This window comes from Trachurus japonicus, chromosome 21, assembly GCF_045865225.1.
Source record: "Trachurus japonicus isolate A0001 chromosome 21, Traja_1.0".
NCBI classification, from domain to species: domain Eukaryota; kingdom Metazoa; phylum Chordata; class Actinopteri; order Carangiformes; family Carangidae; genus Trachurus; species Trachurus japonicus.
In genome coordinates, this window is record NC_140927.1 from 36663508 (window position 1) to 36683230 (window position 19723).

General features: G+C 41.8%; 2 protein-coding genes across 2 annotated transcripts; one reads left to right on the forward strand and one right to left on the reverse strand.

Annotated features, from left to right (window-relative positions):
• Window positions 1-402: 402 nt before the first annotated feature.
• On the reverse strand, window positions 403-3147 carry LOC146965749 (uncharacterized). The gene is made up of 5 exons (XM_085765771.1): window positions 3046-3147; window positions 2746-2926; window positions 2552-2653; window positions 2389-2466; window positions 403-604 (listed from the first exon to the last, which is right to left on the reverse strand). Exons 2-5 carry the CDS (start codon window positions 2875-2877, stop codon window positions 413-415), a joined length of 504 nt encoding a protein of 167 aa, XP_085621897.1. The 5' UTR covers window positions 2878-2926; window positions 3046-3147; the 3' UTR covers window positions 403-412.
• Window positions 3148-6337: 3190 nt separating this feature from the next.
• On the forward strand, window positions 6338-19381 carry LOC146965750 (heat shock 70 kDa protein 12A-like). Its single transcript, XM_085765335.1, has 4 exons — window positions 6338-6804; window positions 13190-13414; window positions 16589-16760; window positions 18162-19381. Exons 1-4 carry the CDS (start codon window positions 6427-6429, stop codon window positions 19196-19198), a joined length of 1812 nt encoding a protein of 603 aa, XP_085621461.1. The 5' UTR covers window positions 6338-6426; the 3' UTR covers window positions 19199-19381.
• The last annotated feature ends 342 nt before the right edge of the window (window positions 19382-19723 follow it).

Sequence of the window (19723 nt, forward strand, 5' to 3'; positions counted from 1 at the left end):
ACTGTGTCTTTATACCAAAATCACATGATGAAGGAGTTGGGGGAAAAAATAAATGTTTGAAAACAGTAACAAATATATTCTGTAGCACCAATCACTATATTATGAATTTAATTAAATTGGTGATGAACAAAACAGAAACCTGAATCAGACTTACAGATACTTAACAGAACGATAACAGTATGCAACTGAATGTTCTTCTTTTTTACACTTTGAATATGGGGGGTGTATTATTATTATTATTACTGTTATTATTGTTATATTTGTATATGATGGTGAAGGGATACATAATAAGCTATTGTGATTAGGAAAGCATATCCTTTTCTCTTTCCAATCACTTAATTGCCAAACAACCAAAACTTGCATTTCTTATAATGATGAAGTCAAAAGTAACTTTGAAGCTTTAGCGTGGTGATCACATAATGTAGCCGCTGATGTTAGCGTCATTGGCAGCAGGATCTTTGAATTCTCGAGGGAAAATGTCCCAAGGATCCATCGCAGGAGTGTGATTCTTCCAGTCTGGTTGGAGAGGAGGGTTGTTTAAAGCCATCAGGCGACCCAACCAGCCACATTCAGAGAGCAGATGATCCAGGGAGTACTTGACCTGCTGTTGAGAGAGAGAAGAGTCTGTAAGGAACAAAAGGTTCAACTTTACATCGGCAGGGGGCTCATTTATAAAACTGTGCGTAGGATCTTTACTAAAAGTGTACGTAGCCCAAAAGCCAAGTTTTGCGTGCGCCAAATAATATTCAGATTTATCAAACCATGCATACGCACACTTGTAAGCAAACTTCCCTTTATAAATCACAGAGTTCCTACCAGTGTGCGCAGCTGAATCAGCTTCACGTTCCGCCCTGTACACGCCCTGTTTTAACCCTAGATGGTCAATGCAAACCACCACATGCATGCGATCTGCATGTCAATGAGCCTGACGTGCTCATTGACGCTGTTCTGTCGGTGTTGTGAATTAGCTGCAGGTGTGAAAGTGGCGACGTGACGTGTTGCTGCAGCTCAATGGCATCAGCCGTATGGAGCGCATGCGGTGTTGTTTTGGTGCGCTGCCTCTCAAATACTGGACCCGGTTCGGCACATTTACAACAATGACAACAGTTCTAGTGAATCTGAAATGAGTTATTAACCATTCATCATGGTCCCTGAAGACCCTCTCCCTTATTCTCCTCCAGCGGTGCCATATGGTATTTATACATTTACAGCAATTAGACTGATCTATGAAACTTTGAATAATTAGCAGAATCAGTTACATTCTGAGGAATAAATGATCATGACATTTTTCTTTATGCCAGTAGGACTGATAACAAGAAAACTGAATGTAACAATTGTGCGAACAATTACTGGATTATTTTTTCCAGGCTTTGAGATTTAATTGACTCTCGATCATATTGCTTCCTCCTTCAGCTGTTGTTAACATTTCCATGTTTCCCACATTCTCTGTTATAAACTGTTTTCTTGTCTGTAACAACATCTCTGTCCCGTCTGTCTGTCCTGGGTGATGATCCCTCCTCTGTTGCTCACCCTGAGCTTTCTCCTGGTTTTCCCTGTTAAAAGGGTTTTCCATGGAGTTTTTCCTCAGTGGATGTGAGGGTCTAAGGACAGAGGATGTTGTTATGATGGGATGTAAAGCCCTTTGAGACAAACTGTTGGTAAAGTTATAAAATCGCCTTGCCTTGCCATGGTCACAGTATCATAGGAAAATATCTAATTATTCACAACATTTTACGACTGGATGCTTTATTCCATTAAGCCACGCCGTCCTCTCCTCTCCTACAATATGACGGAGAGATGGTGGTGATTAAATATAGAGAAGGAATTTTGCTTTTGAGTTTTGAGCTTCAGTTAGATTCTAAGATGTTTCTGGAACAATTGCTCAGTCTAATGCAAAAAATAATGTTGTTGAATTAAATCATTCTGATAACATGGATCTAATGCATGTTATGGGTTGAAATTAAATGTGTGAAGGGTGATAATAAAACATAATCGTTCTTCCCACTCTACATTTCCTGAGTCTGACTTCAGTTCACCACCACACCGTCTGTGTCGCCAATTCCCCCTTTCCTCCAAACAATGCGTACGCATGGGTCAGAGATTGCTTAGGGCTGCGCACATTCTCCCGTCAAGTTTGTTTTTTATAGATCACAACCTTGACGTGGAGAGTCACGTACGCCACTTTCAGACCTGTTTTGTGCGTACGCAACGGTTATAAATGAGATCCCAGGCCTTTACACTGACTGATCTAACAAGTTAAGAGTTTCCACACAATAATGTTCATCTGTATTGTGCGGTTGAGTCATTCACACTGTGACGGCTCTACTGGGTGTACAAAGGTTGTGTGTGTGCTGATTGGTGTGAAGTGTGTGATGTTACCAAACTAACCTGAGAAAAAACTCCACTCCCAGAATCGTACAGAACCATCTGAAGTCCCAGAACAGCCAGGCCTCTGTTCTCTTTGACCTGGAACAGAAGATGGTTGTTACAGAGCTGCAGTAAAGCAGCTTTAATTAACCCAGTGTTAGACAGCAGTCTTCCTGCTCTGTACCTTCTGAGCTGTCAGTCCACCACCACCCTCAATCAGTCCAACCACTTCATCTATCTGCTTCTTCTTCTTCTCCATTTCTTCTGCTGCATCTTTAAACACGTTCTATAATCATCAGGGAGAGACGAAGAAACACTGTAAAACTTCAGTTCAACACTAGAGACTGAGTAATCTCATCTCATCAGACTCTACTGTACCTGAATACGACCTTTGACGACCTCTGGCTTTTGTTTCTGTCTCCTCAGCTGATCTTTGATGTCAGGCCACTTACACAGTCTCAGCTCCTCATACATCTCAGTCAGTCTGGTTTTACTGACTGGACTGTTCATGCTCTCAGTGTTTCCTGTCTTTATTGAAGCACTGACCTCCGCTGCAACTCTGCAAGAATCAAAGTTTAAACTTATCAAATCCAGAAATAAATATAATATAATATAATGAATCAAATTCAGTCTGAAATATTTTTTCTAATTAAACCATGTTTGACATCTGAGGCTCACCAGTTACTTCTTGAGAAGGGCTTGGCTTAAACTGCTGTGGTAGGAAAGTGAGGTGGGACTAGACTGGAGTGTTTATTTGGTTTTTAATGCCGCTCTGGCTGTTCACGTCAGAAATAAAGACAGGAAGTGATGATGTCTGGAGGGTTAGCTGCTGCCACCTCAACAGGTCTAGGACCTGTATGTAACTGGAATGGGATGTTTGCCGTGTGGTCAGTACCTGTCTTTGAGTGACTGGAGTTCTTCCTGTATTCTTTCACGAACAATTCTGTGAGGTTAAATAAACAACATGTGAAAAACATCTTGATCTGCTGTTGCACAGTAATGAAGCATCTGTGAGATGAATGAATCATCTAGAATAAACACTTTTCACTAATTGAACATTTGAGTATGAGCACATCACTGGTTCCAGTGGAACACTGGGAACATCTTATGGCGCTTTTCCACTACAGCTGAGTTCTCTAGTGCCTCCTCAGCGGGGGCGGGGTTGGGGTTGTCGCGGAGGCGATCGCAGGGCCGTATTGTCCGTCTCTCTCTTTTTTCAATCCTCTTGTCAGCTCCAAACTCACTCGTCTGCACCTCGTTAACAGACCACAGTGTGGTTTTACACACAGCAACATTTAACTTTAACCCTGTGGAAAAGCAAAAAAAGCAGGCCGCGCCGCGCTAGTGGAAAAGCGCCATTAAAGAATCACTATGATCCAATAGCAGCTACAGCCTCCAACAGCTGAGTCAGCACCACACTGACACCACTTTAACATTACGTTCAGAGCTGGATGAAGGTGATGACTACTTAGTAGTTTTAGAGTCCATGTGGTGTAGGTTACACACTGTGGTGGATTTATAATCTGGTCTAGGGATCTTTAAAAGTCTTTTAAGAAATATATCTACTACACCTCTCCTTGTGAAGTTCCTTTTTGTAATGTTCTTCCATCTCACCAAGCCTGTTTAAAAACATAAAGTGAAGGTTTTATTATCGACTGACTCCAGATCTGTGGAGTAAAACTGCATCAGCTGAAAAAGTTTCATGCTGTTATTGAACACAAACTGTCAAAGGGTCAAAACCTGTTTTACTTGTGAGATTAGAAAAATACTTACCCTGCCCCTTGAAGCTGCTGTTCATAAACTTCTTCCAAGTTGGACATTCTGTGTTTTTAAAACAGCACCAGAAAATTGGTTAGTTGAGTGAAAACTGGAGCAGAGATTCATTAACATCATTCACTCTGAACATTCATCATTCATCAGATGGTTATTTCTAAATTGTCTGTCAGGTTCATTCATTTCATACTTTTACTGACTGATTTTAAACATTTCTTCTTAACAAACAAAAGAAACATGTTATCAGTGTTAACTAGTTGTTTGAGTCAGAACTTGTTGGATCAGGTTTCATACAGTACCTGTCCGTGATGACTGCTTCCAGATCAGATCTGTGGAGTAAAAAAAGTGTGAAAACATATTGAACAAAGTGGTGAAGTGTCAAATACAGTAAAGACCACACACATCTGCTGAATGTCTTTAAAATGTTTTAGACAAACACTGACCTGGTATTTTTAAGTTTCTGTCCAAATTCATCCATCCCAGTCACACTGTTAAACACATGATGGATGGTCAGTTAAAACACTATGACTACATGTTATCACAACCACTGATCCTGTGAACTTGATCTAATCGTCTTGGTAACAAACCTAGGTGTTGGAGGTTCAGCCATTGACGTATACCTGCTGAAGAACAGAAACACGCTGTCATGTTTTTGTAGTGTGAGGTCTCAGTTTCCTTGGCTAATGAAAACCACAGTTGTACAGCAAATATTTTCTGTAAAGTAAAACTAACTAAAAAACTTCCTCTGGAAAATTTTGATAGGACCACGGGGGGCTACTGCCGGGCACCATCTCTGTCAACATGGAAATCAAACCCACGACCTTGAGATCAAGACAGAGCTCATCGCCAATGACGATAGGGGCCCCCCAGGCTGAGGCAGACAGACGTGGAGAAAAAGAGTGATTTTCTGCCTCTGCACCGGTCTCACATTTGGGATTATTCTGACAAAACGGTAACTCCTATCAGAAAAAACACAGACCATCATCGCTGTAAGGACTTCCTGAATGATTTGATATGATTTTGGTGTTTCTACAGTAAATATTTTGCAGAAATGTGCGATATTAAAACAGGGGTCCGTTCTGCTTCTCTCAGAGACAGATGTGGCCGCACTTAGAGGCTGACAATTCAAATTCTGTAAGTCTCTCTGATATTTTGAGCACATGCTGAGAGACAGAACAAGTTTGTCTACAAATCTGGAAAAAATCATGTGTGTAGAGTAGGGATGGGTACCTTTCGCATTTGAATCGATACGGTATCAATACTCGGTACCTGGGAACCGATATCGTTACCAATCGGTACCTATTTTCGGTACTTTTTGTGTGTGTGGTAATAAAAAATTTAAAAAAATAAAAATGTCTAAAATTTTAATATTTACCTCTTAATAACATCACAACTCCACAGCCTTTGAGAGTATTTTATGATGTCACCCACTCTGACACGAACATTCCGTGCAATACACAACCATTATAATCTCATAATTTCTCCAAAAATGATCATGGTCATTGATCAGGGATTGATCAAAAACTATATGACCTATCAAAACGTGGAATAATACACCAATACACAAGACTTGTGTCTACTGTTTAAGGTTTAAATTGAGTTTCTAGGTGAAAGTCCTACAACTGAGTAGCGAGTTGAAATTTGTGTGGAAGATGAAAAAAGAAAGTAAGTAGGAAAAAAGCCACACGATAACAATAGTGCTAGTGGCGATTGCCCCGTGGCCCTAAAAACTACTGAAGTATTAGTGAATTGTGTGCCTAATTCATAAGCTAGTGCTACAGTTTTTAATATCACATTAAAGATTAATGAAATTCTAAATGAATTAAAACCGATCACATTAAAAAATTCTAAACTCTAAATGACTAATTCTAAATCTGAGAAAACAATAATGTGTTGCAGATTTGTGTCATCTGATCTAAAACAACAAATCATAGAGAACAATGAGGCTTTACCTCTGACCCAGTGAATGTGCTGCTGCATGATCATTATCCCTGGTGTTAGAAGAAAGAAAGGAACCTAACCATTCACACACATTAACACAGACTATAAATACAAATACAATTATTATATAAACACTTAATTAAACCATTAATACTCTAAACAGTACATATAAATCTAAACACAGTCAAGTTGAGAGAATTTAATTTAAGTATTTGATATATTTACCCATAATTGCCCTGACTCATGCTTTGTTGCTTCGCTGTTGCTCCGTCTCTGGGTGGAATGAGGTTAAAGTGAAAGTAACACCAGTATTTATATGTGACTCCACAAGCTGAGGAGGTTTGGATGGGAGTGTTCTCAGTCTGCCCCTCCCCATGCAAAGCTGATAAATACAGTGTAACTGCTGCATTTCAGCACTCTGATCCTTCTCCTGCTGTGAAGATGGACAACTCGTACGTCATCGCAGTTGACTTTGGCACTGCCTTCAGTGGGTATGCTTTCAGTCTAACACCTAGAGGAAAAGAAGTCGATCCACAGTTAAAGCGCTGGGGTGAAGAGTTTTCAAAAGACACCCCAAAGACCCCAACCTGCATCCTTTTCAATGAACATGAAGAATTTTTAAAGTTTGGTTATGACGCCCAAATGGCTTATGGTGAAATGTTTGGTGAGGAGGCAAGAGAATACTTCTTCTTTAATTGCTTCAAGATGTCCCTCTACAACACAGTAAGTACCAATTATGACAATGTTCTTCATGGTTTATCATAAATTGTCTAGTTTATGTATGATATTCTGTATGTATTTTGTAATATATCATCAAACAGATTTATAATGTAATGCAGGGGTCTTCAACGTTTTCCAGGCCAAGGACCCCCAAACTCATGGAGAGATGGAGCGGGGACCCCCTGGTCCTGTAGTGCCATATGCCAAAAGTGCCATATCTGGACTATAAGTCACCCTTTTTTAGGAGTTCGGCTGGTCATGGGACTCCTATATTTCGAAGGGACTTGCATAAAAAATATATGCCATGTCATCTATGATCACAACAGGTCACAACTACTTTGGGGTAACTGAACGCTTTTCTCAGGCTTTTTATGCATTTATTTTGAAGGGCAGCTGGAGAGAGACGGGGGCGCGGAGAGAAAGTGAGAGGGGGGATTGACACGCAGTGATGGGACTGTCGGAGGGTCGCTGCAGCGGCCGTGCTCTACCAAGACTCGCGACTCACCTCCAACCGTCAGCGCCGCGGTCATCGGAACTGAATCTGGAAACATTTCCACCGGGCCCGCCGTGTCATGTCTCGGTTCCACTGAGTGTTTCAGTGACGCTGCTTCATTACTGCTGCGCTATGAGCAGACGTGGCGGCGCGCGTTAATTTCACCGTCGTATGAGTGTGTGCTGTTAATTAACGAGTGTGTATGGAGAATTAAAACTAAAGTCCCATCGTTGTGTTGTGTAGCTGACGGTCCAGGGACCGAGTGTCACAGCACCACAGACAGCGGTGTGCACGCACACACACACACATTTTAGAGGGGGGTGGGGGGCAGTGAGCGAGAGAGAGTGAGAGAGAGACGGTGCGCTGTGTTTGTATCAGATACAATACAAAGGCTCCCTGATACCTATATTATAGGAAAACAAAGGACTTGTACAGTGGGTACTAGTTTCATTTGGATGGTTTCACGCGAGATTCTCACGTGAGTCACGGGAGAGTCACGCGGATTTTTTGTGGAGGAGTAATTGTGTTTTCACCAGAAGCTGCAATGTGCCCAAACAACCGCCAGGTGGCATCTGAGAGCAGGAGGACGCCTCCATAAGACAGCAGCACGGAGCAGTGAACACAAATGGGGAATGCAATATGATAATAATTGATTGATTCTTTTAATGACCACACAGCCAGGCTGGTGGAATTTGCTTCCAGTACAGCTTATTGGTACAGTAGCCTATAGTTTTTCAATGAGAAAAATGTAACGACGGCAGCTATACGTCTCACTCTCTTTTATCGATCCTCTCGTCAGCTCCAAACACACCCGTCTGCACCAGCGATTACGGACCACAGCGTGGTTTTCAACACAGCAGTTAATTAACTCAGTGGGCGCTTCTGCGGGTGTGTTTTTAAAATGAGCCAACTACAGTAGTGCCGCAGATTTCTCATTGAAATCACCCACCTTGTTTGATTGAGAGTGTTGCTGGATGATTTCTCATGAATGAAGCCTATGTCACTTTCGGGCTGGGCAATAAAACAGGATATCCTGAAATAACTTTCCCTCGATAGAAATAGGCTACAAGATGTGGATATAGGTTTCATTCATCCATGTTTTGACAGAAAACACAAACAGCCAGTGACAGGGACAGACTGGCCATAGGGCAATGTGGGCAAATGCCACAACAGCCGCGTGAAGATGCAGCCGTGCTGATGTGACCGCAAAAAAACAAAAACAAAAGTCAGTCGGGGTCAGCTGGTTTACAGCTGGCCGACTCTGAAACACTCGAGACACAATAACATTAGTAACACAAGAAAGGTATAGTTCACTTAGTAGAGCAGCTCTCACTGTAAGCAAAGATATTATTTCAGTCTGGGCAGTGGCGGCTGGTGAAAAATATTCTAGGTGGGGCTGTTCGTCCCTGAAGTTTTTGGTGACCATCTTGATAAAAGAACCCCAAACCCATTTTTAGGGATAAACATTAATTATTTATTTGCCTTCATAAATCAGCAGTTTGACAGATAATGACAATGAACAAACAGTCTTTCACTGGTGGCACACAGTGGATGTGAAATATATTAGCAAATACTCTTAATACAAAAATATTGTTATTAAAAGGCATGTGTATGATGTAACCTACAACAGTGATTAATGTTAACTAACTATAGACAAAGTGTGACAGGAACACTATAGGAGGAGCATAACGTGATTAAGTTTGGTCTGACCTTGCTGATGTGAGATGTTAACTTAACTGCTGCATTATCAGGTTTGATGATGAGTCTAACTGTGAACGTAACGTACTGGTCACACCTGTAAACATATTGAACAGTGCTGCAGCCTGATGCTCCGCATCACAGACGTCCTGTCACAGCCTGGGTGATTAGTTTCCCCTGGTGTCACTCAGGAATAACAGTGTCCAGTCCAGTGTCCCAAAAGCTGGATGAACTAATAAAAACGCTCTCGGACGAGCTGTGAACGCACCGCGGACGAACCAACAGCATGTGGTCCGAAAGTTGTCTCCGAGCATCAAGAGAGAGCAGTCTCTGATGTGCCGGTTAACGGTGCTCCGGTCCCCCGGTGCTCCTCTCACACACTACGGCCTCCTGTCACATCATAACAGCCTCCCGCCACCGGCCCACAGAGTTTTATCCACCTGTTGGTTGTATTTCCTCACCGTGAAACTGTGTTTTTCATCCAGCTGTGAAGCTCTGCTGCTACACCTGCCTAGCTTGGCTAACGTTAGCTGACAGCACCGTTCATGTGTCCCTTGAGAGTTCATGTTTTGTAATCCGTTCCGATAAATAGGTCTCTAACTCCAGTAACAGTCCGTGTGGTATCTGTCCTCACTGTTTTCAAAATAATTAAATGATACGGGAAACAGAATTTGAAACTGATGAAAACTGCGTAGCCATCCTGCTACCGAGGACAGCTCCTCGGTTAATTTCCCCCTCGATTTCTGGTTGCCACAGGAGACCAAAATGTTTGGTTTGGGGCGATATTTTCTGCGCCCCAAAGGCATAAAATCCGACGACGCTGATTGGCTAAATTACCTGTTGCTCCGTATATTTTTTACTTAGCAACAGTCACTGATTGGCTGAGCCGGTACACTGCTCGGGCGACTTCTGCAGCGCCCCAGACACAGAGCGATAGATATAACAGAGACAGTAAATGAACCTGTAGGCAAATTAGCCTCTAAATAATGGTTTTATTTTATATAGAGCTCGATTTTAAGGATTCCTATCACATTCACAGGTACAATAAGAAAAAAATATTAATTTTAAATTATCATTTCGGAAAAAATAATAATCATTAAAGTTCACTTTTCATCAGGGGGGGCGGCGCCCGAGCGCCCTCTATTGACCAGCCGCCACTGAGTCTGGGATTGAATCCTAACGTGCAGTTTTAGTGAACAATGCATTTTCTCTTGTCATTATTATGATCACTGATATAGCCTATATGTGCGTATATATACTGGATGTGTGTGTTTATGTAGCCTAATGTATGGCCTCTGTCAAAAATGCCAGGGCCTCTTCTTGGTGCCAGTGATAATGAAAGGTGACACCGTCACTGCGCTTTTAAATATGAAGCTTATCCAAACAAAAAACTAGAGCAACAACAACTAGAATATTTAAACTGTGTTTTATATTGTTTTCATATATTTCACTGATTGCAATTAGGCTATAGAATGCGAGTGTGTGTTTTATTGAAAGCGAGGCTGGGTGAAAATCGCTACAGTGGGGTTTATATGCAGCGGTCTGTAGGACCAGCTTAATAGACACATTAGCAACACATTAGCACCTTCATTTATCTCTGATCAATAGGTGTGCTTGTGGATACTTCACTCAAGTAGGCTACAGCCCTGCCCCCCACAGAACTTCACACAGCTGTTCAGTCAGCTTTGAACATTTCAAAGGAGGTTAAATGGAAAGCAACTGGACTTAGTTATTTGTCTAGGAAGACGTTTCACCTCTCATCCAAGAGGCTTCATCAGTTCATGTAGCAACTGACCAGGCTGGGACTGGTCCAACTATCTGGTGTGGAGACTCACTATTTAACCTCTGTGTGGGCGTTCACAAGGGTGATGATGTCACTGGTTCCCTTTTGTGCTCCAAGTGCCAACGACAGTCGTTTGAATGACTGCCTTTGATGGAAAGTTGGTTTCGACTTCGTTAGTGCCCTGTGTTGTCATAACGACAGTCGTTGGAGTCACTTGCCACTTGTGAACAGTGGTTGTTCTTTGAGGCTAGATTGTTGAATCTCCTGGGAAGGAATGAAAGGGCAGCATTGTAAATTGGAGATAGGTGGAGCAATTGGAGCAATTTACAATGCTGCCCTTTCATCCCTTCCCAGGAGATTCAACAATCTAGCCTCAAAGAACAACCACTGTTCACAAGTGGCAAGTGACTCCAACGACTGTCGTTATAACAACATAGGGCACTAACGAAGTCGAAACCAACTTTCCATCAAAGGCAGTCATTCAAACGACTGTCGTTGGCACTTGGAGCACAAAAGGGAACCAGTGACATCATCACCCTTGTGAACGCCCACACAAGAGGTTAAATAGTGAGTCTCCACACCAGATAGTTGGTCCAGTCCAAATAACTAAGTCCAGTTGCTTTCGATTTAACCTCCTTTGAAATACTATGACCTGGACAAATGAGAATATGCACCGGCTCAGCTTTGAACAGAAAAAACGGTTCTTACAGTAGCTCTCTTCACACTTTTCAGTTCATAAGTGTCATAAGCCGGAGGACAAAACTATAGGCTACATTGTTTTGTTTCATTTCGTTAAGTAAAAATCCTCTCTGAAATATGGAACTAAAAATAAAATAGGCCTATCTTTAAAAAAATGATTTGATATTTAGCCTATTGCATTATTTTTATACAAATGTGACTGAGACCTTTATCTACCTAAACAGAGGGGAACATGAATAAATATCCTGTTTTGTTACATATTTCTGGAAACTGTTACATTATGTAACATGACCATGGCACTCTCTCCCTCCCGAATCGGGCACGTTATGATAAATATAACTGTAGATGAAAACAATAATTGAGGAAAAAAATAAGCTATTGTCGGCCCGAGGTATAAATGCCCAGAAATCGAGTGTTTCATTTGTGTAAGTTGTAAGCTTCAGAAACCATCACACATGGAAAAGTCACGGACTGAGAGACCTGTAGTTTTAATGTAAACAAAGTCATTTACGTAAGAAAAAGAGAGACCGTCTTGGTGGTTCTAGTGTTAACATTAGCCTAATGAATAATGAAGAAAACACGTTACAAATAAACTATGACCAAATTGGCAGCCGAAACAGTGTGCACTTATCTCAAGGAAATTTAAATCGAATGCAACTGTAACTTGTAATCCAAGAGGCTTCATCAGTTCATACGCATCAGATACATGAACTGATGAAGCCTCTTGGATGAGAGGTGAAGCGTCTTCCTAGACAAATAACCAAGTCCAGTTGCATTCGATTTAAATTTCCTTGAGATAACTATGACCGGGAGTCCGGGACAAACGAGAGTATTCACAGGCGTAGTGCATGTGCACTTATACGCCGGCCGGAGTCACTCGCAACAATGTAGCTTTCCCTCAATTAAAGTAGTTCTGTCATCTCCCACTTTGTACCGGATAAGAGACAGCACCCGACAGATATGCTAAATGTTTGGATGCAACAAAGTCACTGTTAACAAAATCAGCATCTAATCTGTCCCTTCAAGAGCAGCTGCTGACAGATGTGCATTACTGCTCCGCTCGTGAGTCCAGCAGCATCGGGTCCAGGCTGCTGGCACGGACGGTAGCGGTCCCTCTCTCCATCCACTCTCTAGCTCTCTCGACCACAGCTGCAAATGAAGTAGCCTATGACCTATGAACAGCGCCACTCTCCATTGCAGCTACGTTGTGGTCAAACGTGGAATTATCCCAAAATCTTTTGAGCTGCATCTCAGTACGATGCTTCCACCTAGTGGCTACAATGTGACCTACAATTTCACGCAACGCGTGAATCACGCTTTCCGTGAGGGAAACCTCCATTTGAAACTAGTACCCACTGTATGTAAAAATCTGTTGTTCAGCAGCAGGGAACACCCCTATATTCACAATGGATCTTTTTTTCATAACTTCCATATCTTTTTTCATTTTTTTTTTCCCTCAACCAAAACTTTCGCGACCCCCCCTGCAGTACCTCCGCGGACCCCCTAGGGGTTGCGGACTCCCTGTTGAAGACCTCTGATGTAATGTAATAATGTAATTCTACACTTCTATATTGTTAAACTTTGTGCAGACCTTATTTGTCACAGAGATGACCATAAAAATTCACTGAATAACATGCAAAGTTATTGTTAAAACAGAAAATAGAAATAAGGTTCACCCTAAAAACACATGTAAATATCTTGTCACTCACCGACAGAAACTCAACAGGAATGTGACGATCAAAGCTGCAAATGGGAAGTCGATGAAGGCCCTGAAGGTTTTCACAGCAGCTTTACGGTACATGAAAGAAGACGCACTGGAAACTATCCAGACCAACACCCAGGGGAGGAAGTTCATTGCCTCTGACTTCACCTGGGTGCTGACTGTCCCCGCCATCTGGCATCCTTCAGCTAAACAGTTCATGAGAGAAGCTGCAACTGAGGTAACGCTGAAAACATCGGTTACACTTTACTTGAAGGTATCGTCATAAGAGTGACATGACACAGTCATGAACGTGTCATAAACATTATGTCAATGTCATAACATTGTCATTAAGTGTCATTCGGTTTTTGTAGGGTTAGGTGTAGGGTTAGGGTTAGGTTTAACCGAATGACACTTAGGCTGGATTGCACCAACAAGGTTTAACTTTAAAACCAGATTAAATCATGGTTTAAGTTTAAATTCTGTTGCACCAAACTTTAAACATAGTTTAAAATTAAGACAGATTAGATTTAAACCTCCATTTAAACCTCAGTTTAATTTTTACTCTAAACTAAGTTTAAATTTAAACCCGTTGCACCAGAACTTTAAACTCCAGTTTAAACTGTGATCTAGGGTTAATTTTAAACCGACAGTGGAGGAGGTTTAATTTTTTCAATGGCTGCATTTTTGAGGTGGATAGAGCAAAATAATGAAGTTCCTCGAAGAAAATTGAGAGACAGGCTCAATCCTCTTGAATTTTATGATGAAGAGGAGTTTTTGGTGAGATACCGGTTTACCAAGGAAACAGTTTTGGAGCTGAACAGGAAGACTGGACCAACTGTCAGACATGGCAGTGACAGAAATGCAGCTGTACCACCGATGCTACAACTCCTGGTTGCCCTGAGGTTCTACGCTACTGGCTGCTTCCAGAGGGTGGATGGAGACCTGTTCGGTCTACACAACTCAACTGTTTGCCGTATTGTCAGCAGAGTGTCTCGGTCCATTGCATCTCTGAAGAACCAGTACATCCGATTCTCTCCAACAGTGGAAACAGCTGCTGGTTTCTACAGGCGAGCTGGATTTCCAGGGGTGCTGGGTGCTATTGATTGCACACATATCCCAATACAAAATCCTGGTGGTGTGAATGGAGAACTCTTCCGCAACCGCAAGGGATACTGCTCCATCAACGTTCAAGTGGTGTGTGATCAAAAATCTGAAATAACCAACATTGTAGCTCGTTGGCCAGGATCAACTCATGACAGCAGGATCTTTGATAACAGTCAACTGTGTGCTGTCCTCGAGAACCAAGCCTTTGAGGGCCATCTCCTTGGGGATAATGGCTATCCATGCCGCTCATACCTAATGACTCCACTCCTGAACCCTCAAACACCAGCAGAGAGAAGGTACAACTCCCACCACATTGCAGCCAGAGGAGTGATCGAACGACTCTTTGGAGCATGGAAGAGAAGGTTCCCCTGCATTAAAGACGGACTCCGCACAAAGCTGGACACCACCTTAACCATCATCATCGCCGTTGCAGTTCTCTACAACTTTGGAAAGAGGCGTGGAGATGAGCTACACTTTGAAGCTGATGAGGACCTACATGAGGACAGAGAGGATGACCAGGAGCACAATGCCAATCCAAGTGGGAATGCTGTGAGGCAAACTCTAATACAGAACCACTTCTTTGAATAATTGTATTAATAAATCTTTTTGTAACTGCTGATATTGTGGTGAAAAGTCTATTTCCACAGAATAATTGAATTACTGCCAACTATGTGTTGGTTGAACTAATGGTAGCTTGACCTGTCAACAAGTGTCTTTTTCAAACTATGAAGCACAGAGAAGATAGGCTACACATTGAAGAAAAAGAAAAATATAAATTTTATTTGTTAAATATTGCAATGCAGATAACTATACATTTTTTTTTTAAATTCCCATTCATTTTACATTAGAGGTAGGCTACATGTCACCGTGGATATATTCTCATTTTATTATAAAAAAGTGGCATCTAGGGAGAAACTATCAGTAAGCATCTTCTTCTTCTTCAGCAGCAACACTTCCTTCTGTAGATTTAACACTTCTCTCTGTAATGTGGCATTTTCTATTTCCATTTGAATCTTCTCCTTCTCCAATACTAAAATTTCCTGGTGTGTCACGTAGGGTCGCTTGTTTCTCCTGCAGCTGTCAGATGAGGAGGATGATGACAATAAAGAAGAGGAAGCAACACTGTCTCGCAGATGCTCCTCTTGCTGCACTGGCTGCAGTGTCAAAACGATCTCTATCAAAACATATGGTGAAAAAATAAATTAATTGGATAGGCCACATAATAACTGATTAGCCTTTTGACTGAGGTCAGTGAAGCGTGATTATATTACTTACCATCTTCCCCGTGTGAGTCTGAAGTCAGCTGGTCTAAGATGCCGTCGTCGTCATATGGATTCTGTAATGGCTCCATCTGCTGCGGGATGAGGGAATTGATTTTCTCCGCCAGTGAATCGTCTTTCTTTGGCGGAGGACCTCCTCCTGTGAGGAACATCTCCCGTCTCACAGTCGCCGCATCTTTTTTGGCTTTTGTTTTTAAGTTTTTCCAGCAAGCTTTAAGCTGAGCGACGTCTCTTTTCTCTTTCACTCCGGTCGATCCGTTAAAACTGTCAGCCAGTTGCTGCCAAGCTGTTTCTTTCTTTTTCACCGTGCTGTTGTCCGTTTTCTTGTCTTCTATTGTTTGCCCATATTGCTCCATTAATTCGGTCAGCAAGTTTTTCTCAAAGGAGGAAAAGTTTGAGCCTCTCTGCCGAGCCATGTTAACGTAGCCGATCAAGTTAACAAGTAGCCTAACGTTCGGCTAACGTAGTTGCTAGCTAGCAACAATGTAACGTTTAATCATAAAAGCACCCGTTGAAACAGGCTCCTGTGGTCAGAGCGCACTTCGGGTGGTGTAGCCTATAAATTTAATTGCATAATTAATTATTATTTTAATTTAGATGTCCACAATTATCCATATTGATTTAAATCAGTTTAAACTCAGTTTAACTGAATTTAAACTCAGTTTAAATTCAGTTAAACTGAGTTTTACTAAACTGAGATTAATTTTAAATTGTGCAACAGAGCTCTGCTTAATTTTAAACATGGATTAACTCATTTTAAACTGAGTTTTACTAATCTCTGATTAGTGCTAATCTTAGATTAAATTAAACCTTGTTGGTGCAATCCAGCCTTAATGACAACGTTATGACATTGACATAATGTTTATGACACGTTCATGACTGTGTCATGTCAGTCTTATGACAGTGTCATGTCACTTTTATGACGACACCTTCAAGTAAAGTGTTACCAAAACATTAAGTGTTGGTAAATGTGCAGTAAACATTTTGGTTTTGAAAAGGACTGATGAGTTTTTCTCTTGAACCTTCAGGCTGGTATTGTGACTGAAGAAACTCAAGACAAGCTGCTCATTGCACTGGAGCCAGAGGCAGCCTCAGTCTGGTGTAAGAAGCTGCCAGCTGAAGGTTTCATCACACTAAACCATGGAGGAGACAGATTAGACCAGACATCAGGAACACAATATGTTGTTGTTGATTGTGGAGGTAATGTATATGTTTATTGTTGTTCTTTTAATGCTATATCAGAATATTTCAAATACTGACTATATTGACCATGACAGCAAAACTTGAAAAGTAATTAGTTTTGTTGGGGCAATGTTTCCTCCCATTAAGCGGTCTGCTCTCCCTTCCCATGAACCAGTCTGCCATCCAGTCCTCCATTAAGCTGGTCTGCTCTCTCTTCCTATGAACCAGTCTGCCATCCAGTCCCCCCATTAAGCTGGTCTGCCCTCCCTTCCCATGAACCAGTCTGCCATCCAGTCCTCCATTAAGCTGGTCTGCTCTCTCTTCCTATGAACCAGTCTGCCATCCAGTCCCCCCATTAAGCTGGTCTGCCCTCCCTTCCCATGAACCAGTCTGCCATCCAGTCCCCCCATTAAGCTGGTCTGCCCTCCCTTCCCATGAACCAGTCTGCCATCCAGTCCTCCATTAAGCTGGTCTGCTCTCTCTTCCTATGAACCAGTCTGCCATCCAGTCCTCCCATTAAGCTGGTCTGCTCTCCCTGCCTCCCTTACCTACCAGAAGCTTCCTCCTTCAGCTGTTGTTAACATTCAGCTGTTTTTCACATGCTCTGTTGTAAATAGTTTTCTTGTCTGTAACAACATCTCTGTCCCGTCTGTCCGTCCTGGGTGAGGGATCCCTCCTCTGTTGCTCACCCTGAGCTTTCTCCTGGTTTTCCCTGTTAAAAGGGTTTTCCATGGAGTTTTTCCTCAGTGGATGTGAGGGTCTAAGGACAGAGGATGTTGTTATGATGCTATGTGAAGCCCTTTGAGACAAACTGTTTGTAAAAATGGGCTATACAAATAAAATTGCCTTGCCTTGTTTAGCTCAGTTGGTAGAGCTGCCGCCCCATACAGTCCTTGCCGGCGGCCCCAGTTGGAATCCTGCATAGAGCTGCCCTTTCTTGCATGTCATTTCCCCCTCTCTACGTCCCCATTCCTCCCCTGTCTCTCTCTAGACTGTACTATCCAATTAAAGGCGAAAAAGCCCCCCCAAAAATACTTTTTAAAAAAGTAACTAATTACAAGGAAAAGTAACTATTGCATTACTTTTTTATAAAATGCTCAAATACGTAGGTCAAACTAATTTACTCTACCTGAGCCAATCATCATCACGTATTCGTCTCGCCCTCCTTTCCCCCTTACTTGCCCTCAAAGAAAAGAGCTTGTCGCTGAGAGACAGCCTGCTTTCAAGTAACACCGTATTTACTAGTTATTCCCATCACTGGTTTGAAACCATGAACCAAGACTTACTCTAATGGTTCCTAGCTTTGCTTCAGTTTACCTACTGAACCTATAAGTTTGTATTATAATTTGTTGTCATGGGTGAAAGTGTCTGTAACATGGTGTTTGTACAGTTATTGGTCAGATTCTTTTTGTGTTGCAGGTGGAACCATTGACATGACTGTTCATGAGGTGCTGGAAGGAGGAGCCCTGAAGGAGCTACACAAGGCCTCAGGAAACGACATGGGAGGTCAAACTGTTGACAAGAAGTTCAGAGAGTTCCTCAGAGAAATCTTCTGTGATTGTGTCTGGGATGAATTTGAGAGCAAGTTTCCCAGTGAGGTTCAGAGAATGATGTACGATTTCACAGTTCTCAAAAAAAAAACAGAGAAAGATGTTCAGATCACCTGCCAATATAACCTAGGAAAAATAGCTGAGGGAAAGAAAAAGATGGAGCAGTTCTTTGACAGAATGCAGGGAGCTTCCTGGAACAGCGGGTCAATCAAAATCACAAAGGAGAAGATGAGGTCCTTCTTTGATGAGTCTCTAACCAGCATCACCAGGAGTCTCAGAGAAATCTTAAAGAAAGACCTGAGCATTGAGTTCATTGTGTTGGTGGGGGGCTACGCTGAAAGCGAGATCCTCCGTCAACACATCATGAGGGAATTCAGACTAAACTGTAAAGTGCTGTGTCCTGCTAGGCCCCAAGAGGCGATTGTGAAGGGAGCTGTGATGTTTGCAACAGACCCAGCTGTGGTGGCATCTCGGAAAAGTGCCTTCACTTACGGGATCGCTGTCGGAGAGAGGTTTGATAAGTCCAGGCACAAGGTGGAGAAGAAATACACTAACAAGAATGGAGACTGGTGTAAAGATATCTTTAAGAAACTTGTAGATATTGATGAGGATGTGGGCTGGGATGAAACCAGAGATTACACCTTTTGTCCTGTAGAGGCTGATCAGACAAGTATGAGTTTCAGATTTTTTCAGACAGCCAGAACACCAGCTCCATTCTATGTGGATGAGTGGGGAATAGAGGATATCGGCTCCTTCTGTGTTGACATGCCCAACGTTACAGGTGGCATGAATCGTAAAGTCAAACTGGAGATCAGGTTTGGCTTCACAGAAATGACAGCAACTGCTACTGACATGAAGTCCAAGTCAACAGCATCAGTCAAGCTCGACTTCATGACTCAGGAATAAGAAATGTTTCAGCAAACACAGTTGGTGAGAGTTGGGTCAGACAGTTTTAGAATCACTGGAAGTGTCTGTAATCAGATATATACATTGATCATTTTTCTGGTATAATGATATATTTTATTTTAGTGAGTTAAGTTTTGTTTTTGCTGTTTAATAACAGACACATTGAAACATTTGGACCAACACATTTTTCTATAGTTAGAGTGCCTTTAAATCAAACAGCTGATATTAAAATGGCTTGTAGAACCCGATAATGTATTAAATCCCCGATAATGTAATAACCCCAATAATGTAATAAAAAATTTCACTTGAGTGGATTGAAAATGTAATAAAACCTGATAATGTAATAACTTCCCAATAATGTAATAAAGTGCATTTCCCAATAATGTAATACACTCTTAACCAATAACGTAATAAAGTATTACATTAACGGAAGGCTATCACATTATCAGGTTAGCCTTCCATTTCAAGGGACCTGATAATGTAATAATACTCCAATAATGTCATAAATTAACAGGAGATCACCCA